The sequence below is a fragment of the Propithecus coquereli genome, unplaced genomic scaffold (genome assembly GCF_000956105.1).
Source record: "Propithecus coquereli isolate 6110/MARCELLA unplaced genomic scaffold, Pcoq_1.0 Scaffold58, whole genome shotgun sequence".
Lineage (NCBI taxonomy): Eukaryota > Metazoa > Chordata > Mammalia > Primates > Indriidae > Propithecus > Propithecus coquereli.
Window position 1 is genome coordinate 6,080,696 of NW_012151729.1, and position 12,078 is coordinate 6,092,773.

The 12,078-nt window shown below is 39.7% G+C and overlaps 1 protein-coding gene across 7 annotated transcripts in view; it reads left to right on the plus strand.

Annotated features, from left to right (window-relative positions):
- The window catches only part of PPP2R2B (protein phosphatase 2, regulatory subunit B, beta), a 480,871-nt gene that overhangs the window by 193,357 nt on the left and 275,436 nt on the right, over positions 1 to 12,078 (plus strand). For 2 of the 7 annotated variants that reach the window (XM_012658308.1, XM_012658309.1), the window contains one exon: positions 5,994 to 6,078. The exons of the other annotated variants lie outside the window; for them this stretch is intronic. In XM_012658308.1, the coding sequence (XP_012513762.1) occupies positions 6,042 to 6,078 (37 nt within the window). In that variant the 5' untranslated portion in view covers positions 5,994 to 6,041. The remainder of the gene's footprint in view (positions 1 to 5,993; positions 6,079 to 12,078) is intronic. 7 annotated transcript variants of the gene reach the window in all.

The window sequence follows — 12,078 nt, forward strand, 5'->3', positions numbered from 1 at the left end:
AGGGGGAAAGTTTTGGGTACAGTTCCATTTGTGAACAAGGTGTATTTCCCTGTCGGTTCTCTGAACCCTTTTGGGGTCAGAGATCAAAGACTTGCTAAGGTCTCACCAGGACCCGAAGAACCCTGCACACTGTGGGGGAAAATGCAAGAGCCGTCTGATTATCATACTGTGCTGCTGCCAGCGTGCTTACTCAGGCCCTAAGCGTCCTCAGCACAATTTGAGATGGAAATTTTCTGATCAAAATTTTTCCTATAAGTCTTAGAAGCTTGGATTTCAGCCCACTATGCAAGCCAGGTTTTTTTTTCTTTTTCCAGTTATTTGACAAGCAGGTCGCCTTTGAGTCACTCGTATGGATGGCCTTGATCAAGACGTTGGTACGTACTGAAAAGGCAAAAGAAATTTTCTTATTTTTGTTTGGCCCTTTAAGAAGATTCATCTGTTCACAGTTTTCCCCTGTGCTTATAAACCTTTATGTTTCCTGCCTGTCCTCTCATCTTCGGAGTCTCTCCTAACTGATCTTCAAACCATCATGGCTGGCTTGTGCCGGATCCTCACTACCCCAGGGCAATCTGCTTCCTTGCCTCTGTGTGTGCTGTTTCCCCTTCTCTGCTACCTCCAAGGCCTGTCTCCAATGCACATTTTCCCATGAAGTTTCTCCTGAATTCCTCAAGTTCTTTAATCACCACAACGAGCCTGTGAGGTATAGGTTTTATCCCCATTTCACAAATGTGGAAACTGAGGTCCTAGGTCAGACAGCCAGCCAGAAAGACATACCCCAATGAGACACACTTCTGAAGTCAGTGACCACATCTTTGCTTCTTTGGTTTACCATACAGAGGACAGTGCAGTTCTTGGCATGCAGGTTGCTCACTTAGTAAATGGTTTTTGAACTTGACTTCAGTTTGAGAGTAGATCGACAACATCTCTGTAGTTAGGACAGCAGCCAGTTACGTATTCTTCACTTGGGAGTTTAAATTTGTAGATCCCTCTCTGAACATGTTGAAGCCAGGATCTCCTACCCCCACTAAGGTTTAAAGATACAGGGGAGATGTCAAAAGATGTGCTATGTGATTTTTGCAATCACTTGGAAACCGTACAAGCTAAGATTATAATTTATTCTTTTATCCATTCATTTATGTGTTTGCTCTTTCATTCTACTCTTTAACCATTGTGCAGGTAGTTATTGAGCGACCGAAACCTCATTCATGTCATATGAGTTGGTATATGATAATAATATTTTTATATAATCAATAAGAAAAATATATAAAAGTTTATTAATTTTGGATATGAGGGCGAAAGATGCAGGCCCCCCAAAAGACTGTATTTTAAAGAAAATTAAAGGTAGCCACATCCATGATAAAAAGGGTATTATAGTATGATTCTTCTGATATAAAATTCAATATGCATTCATAAAGTATTCCATGCAAAGGATGACGACCAAAATGTGAATGATGGTTAGCTCAGGCTGATGAAATTTTAAGTAATTTATATTATTTATGTTTATATTGTCTATAATATGTGACAATTTTAGATGATTATATACATTGTTTACATAATAAAAATGATACAAGTTGCCATGGTGGTGAAATAGAATTCATGGAGTATCTAGAACTAGTCTCTGGATACCAATATGGTAAATATTCACTTGAATTCTTCCTTTTACTTCAAAAACACATTAATAATTCTTCAAATGAAAGTCAGTCTGAATCCTGGAAGAATAGCAATAAGTGAACACTAGTGACTGTCAAATTGTGTAGCAAGAATCCCTGTCAAGGTCTCTTCCCTGAAGGTCTGGGTGAAAGGGCTTTGGCAATGAGCTTGCCCCTTAGGTGCAGAGCCCCTTTGGTCCTTGTGTCTTGGCTGAAACAAGAAAGGTAAGACAGGCCGGGTGAGGTGGCTCACACCTGTAATCCTAGCTCTCCGGGAGGCCGAGGCGGGCGGATTGTTTGAGCTCAGGAGTTCGAAACCAGCCTGAGCAAGAGCGAGACCCTGTCTCTACTAAAAATAGAAAGAAATTAATCGGACAACTAAAAATATATAGAAAAAATTAGCCGGGCATGGTGGCGCATGCCTGTAGTCCCAGCTACCCGGGAGGCTGAGGCAGAAGGATCGCTTGAGCCCAGGAGTTTGAGGTTGCTGTGAGCTAGGCTGATGCCACGGCACTCTACCCCGGGCAACACAGTGAGACTCTGTCTCAAAAAAAAAAAAAAAGAAAGGTAAGACAGTATCTCTGACCTCAGCCAATCTTTTCATAATGGTGCTGGGCATGGGTCTGGATGAGTCAGTAAAAATCAATTGCAATGATGGAAAACCCATCTAAGAAAAAGTGTCCTACAGCCAGTGGATCAGAGCCAGCCCCTCTGCACACGAAAGATCTCACAGTCTGTGTTTATCGACACAGAAGGTGGTTTTAATTACCCTGAAGGAATTTCTGGCATGTTTTGCCAAAGCCAGTCTTAAAATGTTTAATCAGTGGATTAGTGACTACCAGACCTACTGGAGAGGTCTGAGCATGGGGGGCAGCTGGTCAAGTGCAGTGTGTCACAACGAGGCTGTCAGTGACAGAGCATGGGTACGTTTTATCAGAGCAACACAGAGAAGAAAATACCACCGTCCACTCATAAGATGATCTTGGCTTTAGAAAATATGGTGTGTTTTATGTCTGAAAGGCTTGGCCTCCTTCCTTGGTTTCATGATCTAAGCAACCTTCATGACCTCTGTTTTTGGTATACTGAAAAAGGAAACTTGGTAAGATGATCTAGAGCCAGATTTTGAGTGATTAATCAAGCAATCAATTTTTTAGTCCCTGAACGAGTGACTTGAAAGAATGAATATGGTCTTCGAAATACAGGCCCAAGGAAAACGTACACTTAGAATAGCATGAATCGTTGCTTTTGTTTTACCTGTTTGCGTTGACCTACAAAATATTTTAAGAAAAGAGCTGCACTAGGACAAGCAGGATGGTGGTAGCACATCACAGAGCTATTTTAATCTGTCAGATACCTTGGGGGGAACCAAAATCCAAGATAAATGTAAAGTCAGTAGAAAAGGAGTTTCCTTGATTTTTGTGTATTTGCTTTAAATTGTTTGGTTGAATCCCTCCAATAAGATGGAAAAAGAGTCAATAGTACTGAATACCATCTTTTCTTCATCTCTCCAAGGTGAACTCCAGATGGAATTTCTTTTTTCTCCCTGCATAAAAATGTCCTTCACACTACCTCCTTTCACTGCTGTTCTAATCTACATATCGGCTAAATTCTTCTCTCCAGTGTAGACAAGCTAGACAGAATAACTTGGCACCTTGAAATTTGAAATAGGAACCCGAAAGTGTCTTTGGCAAAATATATTGAGCCTCCCTTCTTGAGCTACTGAAAAGTGTTTTGGCAAAATATATTGAGCCTCCCTTCTTGAGCTACTGAAAAGTGTTTATGTCTTGTTCATTGACAGTAGTTTGGTGATATTCCTTGTTGCTTTCACAGAAAAGTTTCTCAGGCTATTTCATACCAACATGAACTGATCTGGGAGATTTGCCAAGCTTATAGGGGAGTAAGGCCATTTCGAATTTTTTAAACTCTTGACACTTACTCCCTTTTAACCGTCAAAGCGACTGAGCGAATAGTTCCACAGATGTCTTTGTTACCGCTGATAGTTTTCCATTTCAAAGAATCCCTCGTCCTCTTGCCTTTAAAATTAGTCCATCAGTAAACCAACTTGGCTAAACAGGTTGATGCGTTGGCAGCCAAATTTTAGGTAAGGAAGGAGTTACGTAAAATAGTAACGTTATCTTACACTTGTGAAGGGGTTTTACATTTCTGCAAAGTATTTTCACAGCTTTTATCTACTGTGCACAACAAATATGAAGAGTTTTATTAATTTTCATTTCCTCCATGAGAAACTGAAATCCAGTGGAGTTAATCAGCTTGCCTATGATTACATACCTAGTTTGTGGTAAAGACTGAAGTCCAGAGATTCTGATTCCCAAAATAGAGCTCCTCCCGTTATTTTAGAATATTAGATAAATCACCTTTCACTGAACTCCCAACTAGGTGAAATCTACAGTCTTGGAAAAAAGTGCTCATTCTTGTTGACTTTCTTTGTAAGATGTTGACCACCAACTTCCTTAGCACAGGATTCTTTGGGTGGAAAACTTGATGTGCCTTAGGCCTTTGATTGTTGGGCTTGGGTATGGGATATGTCTCATTCCTAAGGTCATTTATTGTTTCTCTTGCCAAATGGAAGGGTCTCTGGGGCCATGTTCCTGGTACAAACTTTAAAGACCTAGGATTTGGTGATTATAAAGATGTGAAGAAGCCAGTAGACTTATTTCTATTTTATGAGTGTATGCTGCACCCAAATATCTAACCACAAATATCTTCTATTTGGAACAAGTAAGAAAATAGGTAAGAAACACAATGGAGTGATCTCACCAATGCCATTCTTATCCCTGGAAACATAATGTAAGGGTACAGAAACTACATTTACTGAGTGTTTTTGTGTGCTATGTGTATCTTTTGTCTCATTTCCATTTAATTACGTAAGCAGTGAAATCTTTAATAAGAAGATGGACTTATTACTTAAATCCTCTAACTGCAGTTGCCCATATGTAAAATTGGGACAATAACAGTAACTATCTACTGTGGCTGTTATGAGGATTAAGTGAGACAATAACTGTACAGTGGCTTGTTCAGTCCCTGACATAGATTAAACATTCAATAAGTAGTTGTTCAGTTGTTTTTACTATTTCTAGAAGACTTAAGTGGTCAAAAGTGTTATTTGTGCTGGACTATATATACTTTCTACCCTCCACACCCTAGGGTTCAGGATATGAAAAAATATCCCTAAGTGGTTAAGAACACAGACTCTGGAGATGCCTGGGTTTGTGTCCTATCTCCACCACTTGCTAGCCCTTGGACAAGTTATTGAACCTCTCTAAGCCCAGGTACGTCATCTATAAAATGAGGATAACAATGCTTAACCTCATAGGGTTATTGTACTGCAGTATACTCGGGACAGTCCCAGGTACATAGTACATAGTAATTGCCAAATAATGTTAGGCTGTATTTTCATTAATATTGGTACAATTATCTATATGTCTTAAAATATCACATTGAAAGACATTTGTTTCAATTAGAAAACAGAGGGTAAATAAGTTAAAATTTCAACCTTAATCTTTGATCCAGTATCAGTATTGACTGGTGGTGATTTGAGCCCTTTTAAGTAATAATTTCTTGGGTTGGAAATTTTGTAATCTTTATATTTAGTATTTCTTCTTCTATTGCCTTATTCATAGCTTCTCATAGAGTATAAACTCGTACCTTTGAACATTTCTGGAGAAAGGAGCCATTTCCAATCAGTGAGATGCCCTGCCCGTGTCTGAATAGTTCCAATTGATAAAAGTTGTTCAACACCAGAGCAATCTCTCTAGATTTCACCCATTGCTCCTAGCCCTACACTATAAAGCCCTACCCCAAACACTCTGCACCCTGTCCATGGGAACCCTGTTTAGCCATATGAAGACAGCTCTTCTAACCACCGCAGCCTCCCCAAAACTCCCTAGATGCCAGACAGCCATTGTTTTCGAACTTTACTGTGATTAGAATCACCTGAAGTGTTTGTTAAATTAAAAAAAAAACTTCCAGGCTCCACCCCTAAGAATTTCTGGTATAATAGATCTGCGAGGGGGCCTGAGAGTTTGATTTTTCAGTTTCCCAGGTAATGTTGCTGCCAGTCCAAGAGCAACACTTGGAGAACCGTTGCTCAGGTCTCCAAAGGCAGAAGGCATCTGCTTCTGGTGGAGGGGCCGAAGCACAGGGAGAGGTTTCGTACTGTTAATTGTGTCACCTTATAGCCTGGATTTTGACAAGCCAGCATCCACCTCACCCAAAGAGACTGTGGGGGGGAGAAGGGGCGTGTGTAAGTGCACCTGTATGTTACCGAAAGTTGAAGCATCGCTACCTCCTGGAGTCTGGATCTGAACCCCGTGTTTGTCACAGGAGCCAAGGGAGAAGCCAAGACAGAAAATAGTGGCACAATAATGAAGCATGAATTATCCAGATGAAAGCACCTATGGAAATAAAGGTATTAGTATTATTTTACCTACTATTCTTGATAAAATAGCAATATGGAAGTGTCGACTAGTTCCAATTGCTCAAAAGTTGTTCTGTGGAACCCCAAAAATTCACATTTTAAAACAAGATATTGTACATATCAAGCATAGTTTGACTTGTTTTAAAAAGTAAGAACACATGTTGACCAAATGTACACAGTGATAATAAATTATGACTGATTATAAAATTACCAGGAGGGAGTGTTGGCTAGACAAGTGTAGAGCTTGCTTTCTTGATGCTGGAGAGGTGTGTCTACTAGTGAACAAAACAGATATATTAACTGCTCGAACAAAGAAAAAGAGCTTTGAGTCAGGAGGCAAAGAGGGACAATACGGGCATCTTTGCATACAATGAAGAACGAAGGTTGTCATTAAATAGGTAATTTCCAATGAGCAAGTAGATCTAGAAATCACTGTGTAGGAAAAACAACTTCTCACCTGTGTCAAATATTCTAAAGCCCTTTCATTGTAACTCCTAAGTAGTTGCACTTGATTTGGATGAGGTAGCATGGAGACTTCTGCTAGTGTTTTTTATTCATTTCTTGAACCAGAATGTGCTGAGGCTATTTAGCTTTACAGCCTCCATATTTGACTCTATTTTTGGGTCCTAGAAAGTAAGATTTAGTACAAAAGAATTGTATTTTGATTTAAGAAGAAGAATGATCAGAGTTTCTCCCTTGAGGTGCAATTTGTAACAGATAGATATGAACTCGGAGACAGATCAAAGAGGAAGATATTCCGAAGAGATCTCCCTTTAATAAAAGGAATGAGGAAAGAAACGTTTCCAAATAAATATTTATCATAAAGCTAATAAAATTTAAAAGGTAGTCAAAGATCAAAAGGTGAGTAAAACAAAGAGCAGGTGTGTGTTTGTGTGTGTGTGCGTGTATGTGTGTACATATATATGGTTGTGTATATTCTGCATCAGCCTCTGGATAGAGGTGTGTAAGGCATTGGTGTCCCAAGGGAACTTTGCAGTTTTAGCAATATACGTTGATATAGACGCCATGCAGGTGATATTTATTAATGTGTTTTTTTAAAATATAAGAGAGCAGGGTTTGTTTTTAAATAATATCTCGGGGTGTTTTGATGTGAGGTGGTGTTCAGCTCTTCCTTTGCTATAGAAAATTTATATTTTGCCATCTGGCCTATTTTAATAAAAGGTTTATAGCTATTGTAATTTCAGTGTACCTTTTTCATTCCTACCAACCAAGTAACATTTTCAGTGCATAGCAATATAGTATTGATTGAGGGTTTGAGCTCTATTTGGTTTTCCCTTGATGATGCTACCTCATCTGAACTTTAATGAGATGAAACTGGGTAGACTTTGAATGGATTTCCCAGGAGCTTCCAACTCTTATACCCCCTAGGCCTCCTTCAGGAGGGAGGGAGAGAGGAAGGAGTGAAGTAGTTTGTTGTTTGCTCATATTTTTCTGACCTGTTGTTATGTCAGACTCAAAAATTTCCAGAAGTGTAAAAACTGCAAGTGAGAAAGAGACAGTTCAGAATTTTAAGAGCTTGTGAGGAAGAACAGCAAGGACGAATACCTGCTTTTCACTGTTCCCTTTCAAATCCAGTGTTTCTGAGAAATCCTTTCAAAGTACGAAGACAGTGCCCTTTTCAAAATTCTAAGGCCTGGTAACTATATAAGGAGCACTGTGCATAGCTTAGTGAGTAAGCGTGAGGTATGAAAGGGAAGCGTGTGTGCACATGGCTGTGCTTAGTAGCGTGTAAGAGCCTCTGCAGTGTGTCATTTTCATGAATCTAGTTACTTTCTTCAAAAGTGGAATCCATTAGAATTTGGTTAAGATTGCCTTGATGAGAAGAGGTGGTCATTAGCTACAAACATACAGTTCAATAAAAGCTCTGAGTTCTAATGATCGATAGTTAGCAACAATGTATATGTAGTTGTAAATAGTTAGAAGAGAGAACTTGAAATGTTCCCAATGCATGGAAATGATAAATATTCAAGGTGAAGGACACCCCAAATATTGTGACTTGATCATTATACATTCTATTCATGTAACTAAATATCACTTTTACCCCATCAATATATATATATAAAAAATATTATGTATCAACTTAAAAATTGCCTTGCATTTTTGACATGAGATTAAGATTAATAACAATATTAGGCATGAAGCCATGTATGGTACTCTGATTTCCCAAAATATGCCCCAGTGAGAAATAGTAGTTTACTATGTGGCAGCAGATTGGTATAAAAAGAGTCTGGCATCTATTCTTTCACTTATGAAGTATTTATTGAGCACTCACTATGTGTCTGGTGCTGTACTGGGCACTGGGCATGCACAGGTGTAGCACACAGACCTGATCTGTTCTGCTGATGAACTCATGGTCTAGTGGAGGACACAGGACAACAGGCAGTTATAGTGTAGGATGAGAAGTTCTGCGATGGGGAGGTACCAGGCACTGTGAAAATATGCAAGAGGGCTCAGAGGAGGGCTCACGAGGGAGGAGAGGGCTAAGCTGAGACCTGAAGGATGAGGAGGAGGGATTCAGGTGAAAGGAAGAAGAATGAAAAATGCTCCAGGGAGGGAAAATGGTACAGTCATAAGATAATGAGTTAGTCCTACTTCAGTGATTTAGTAGTTAGGTGGCTTCAGGAAAGTCGTGGATATTTAGTCTCCTTATATTTCTGTGGGAGATGGTGGCTGGTACCACTGGTACAGCTGCTAATGGTGCTGCTGGTAGGGAAAGAAATAAACAATAACAGTTAATATTTATTGAGCACTTACTTTGTGCTACATAGTGTACTAAACATTTTACATATATTAATTACCTATTAGGGTTTTGCAATCACCTTGTGAGGTCGGTACCCTTATTATCTGTTTTAGAGATGAGAAAACTGAAACTTAGAAAGGGTAAGTAAGTTGTTCAAGGTCACCCTACTGTTAGTAGAAAAGCCAGGATTTGAAAACAGACAAGTTTAACTTAGAGCCTGCATTTTTCGCCATTCCTACACTATTCATAATCTTTTTCATAAAGCTGATATAAAGATTAGCAGAATATAAAGATGATTTGAAAGCTTTTAAGCTGCATTGAACTCTATACTGTCATTGTGATGTTAAACTGAGGTGCGAATCATGTGTTTGGTAGCTAGCCCAGAATAAAAAGTAAAAATGGTTGCATGATATGTGGGCTGCCATTACTTGCCTTGTTAGCAACTCCTCGAATTCCATGGCCTCAACACGTTAGTAGTCAAAAGTGGCATTCCCTGGAGGACATTTTTTAAGCAACAGAACACTAGATGAGATGAACCATGGATTTGCTTCCAAGTGGCAATTGCTATGTTAGAAAGTCCTCAAACATTCCTGAGATCGTTAATCTCTGTTAATCGCTGCATGCCCCTCTGACTGCACCGCACCAGATGAAACGGAGGCTTGGCAATTACCCAGTTCTTTTCAAGAACCTTGCCTCCTAATGTGGGTAATCCAAAGCCCCAGTAGCACTTTTTAAAATTCTAGATGACCCAGTTGACCCATGTATACATATTCTCTGCTCTGCCTCTACTTTCTTGCCAAATAGACTCTTTTCCTGTCATTTCTATTAATATATTTCTGATAATCCCCAATGCGCTCCCTGCACTTATCTGGACTCTAATCACCCACTGCATTGTGAACTTGGGATTGTCTGTAGCAGTATCACATAAGCAGGTCTGTTGCTGGCCAGTGCATTAGCAGGCATTGGGAATCATTCAGTGTTTGAAGAGAGGCAGTTGCACAATCTTTAGGCACAAAGAGCATGTCTCCACTACACAGGGAAAGACTGGTTCTACAGCAGGCAGAACAATAATGAACGAAAATAATGAGTTCTTCTGCATCATAGTTCAATTCCAGAGGCTAATTGTTAATTTGTTTAAGTCCCGCTTGAGGCCTGATAAGGCAGATTTCCCTTTGGAAGCTTGATTGAGCTAGTGTGAAAGGCAAGACTGTAATTCAGATATACTAGTGAAATGCAAACAGTTTTGTGTATTAATGGTCACTAATGACCTGTAATCAAGCTATGATTTGTGAGGCTAAAAACAAAGACACAATTAGTTTATTTGTTCAGGAGTGTAAGCAGAAGAATTTATCAATCTGCTGATTGTTCTTCTCCATTGGAGACAGTAGGCTGAAGCATTAGTCTTGAGCTGTGCCACTTTTGGGCTGCGCTGTCAGTTCCTGAGATTCTCCCGGCTTCTCTCATAAGCCTGCAGCCTTAGTCAAAAGGTGGTGAGGAGGATACTGTTCTTGGTGCCCTTTCTCTGTGGCTTTTCCTCTTCATAAACGAGCCGCATCAATTTTAATTTCTCTCTTCCAGCTCCACTCTGGTCTCATGCTTCAACTGGCTAATTTTCTCAAAGCATCACCATTCATTCAGCAAACATTTAACACACATAATTATTGGAGATCAGTTGTGCTCCAAACACTATCCTAGGCCTCAAGGTTTATAATGGTTATCAAGAAAATCAGGATTCAATTTGCAAAATTTACAACCTCTCCATAGGTGTCTTAAGGTTTTCATGCCACTAACTACTCCTCATTCGACTTATCACTAAAACCAAGTGAAAAATGTCTTGACAGGAGACAGGTGCTCTGTTGAGAGATGCATCCTAGGGAGCAAGGCACTTTGATCTTTTGGGGTGCATCAAAACTGCCAAGAAATTTTGAGGAATTACAGTGACTCCTTAGAAAAACTATACCTTGTGCTTTGCCTACTCATGTATTCACTCTCTTAAATAAATTTAAATCCTTATAGGAAACTATGATGTTAAAACATAAAATCCGTTAATCCTCCGTCAAGTAAAAAGACAGTGATCTACTTGGTACCATGGTGCTATGACGATGCAGGTTATCCAAGTGAGGCATTTGGATCACTTAAAACCATTATAAAGAACAAGAATGATCTCACTTCCATAGAGCATGATTTCTTTCCTTGTTATCACTAATAACAATTGGCAATATTTTATTTACTTGTTAGCATGTTGGCTGTCCCTACTGCTTGAAGGTAAGAACGTTGCCCCTCTTGCCTAGTTTGTATCACAGGCTCTAAAACACTGCCTGGAATGTAATAAATATTCTGGGTAGATATTTGTTGAACGTGGAATGAAACCTGAACCCAGAGGTTAGAGCTTGAAAGCCAATAGTAGCATTCAGGACATTGTGAAGTAAAGCAAAATGCCTTGAAAACAAACCAATCTTAAAAGATTCGACTAGTAAATGATGAGCACCATAGTTGACCTCTTCTGGATGGGATCATTTTTTCATGTCCCCTTGTGTCCACTTCCACGTAATATTCATTTGAATACATTATTGACCCACATGATAAAAAGGACCTCATGTTTATTTGGAAACCACCAAAGCCTACCTGCGATATTTCTTATACTCATCCCGAGGGTGACCAATCACATTTCTAGTGTGAAATGACATATCCTTCAGAATCCAAAGGGGGACTTCAATGGACAGGAAGGTTTTGACAATAGTGTGGATGGGTGGTGTGATCATTTTTCGTTCGTTTATTTCATAGATATTTATTGGGCACTTATTATGTGTCAGGCATGGGACCGAGTACCAGGAATACGGAGTGATAAGGCCCTCTGGATGAATGTATTAAAGAATAATAAAGGTAAATGTACACTTGCAACTGTGACAACCACTCTCAAGGAAGTGTTAGTGATGCTCTGAGAGTGTGCACTGAGAGGATTATTGGACCCAGACAGGGAAGGCTTCTCCGGTGAAAGAATAATTGCTAAATCCTGAAGCCGTGATAGGAGTTAGCTATGTTGAAGAGGAGTTGGGTGACCTAGGCAGAAGAACCGCACGTACAAGGGCACTGTAATAGTAGTAGAACGAGAAGGTGTCGGGAGAAGTGAAAGGTGGCCAGGGTGGACATTAGACAGAAGCCACTTCTTGCAGAGCCTTGAAAAGGTACATGAGCCCCTTTTGCTTTTTATCCTAGGAGTAAAGGGAAAC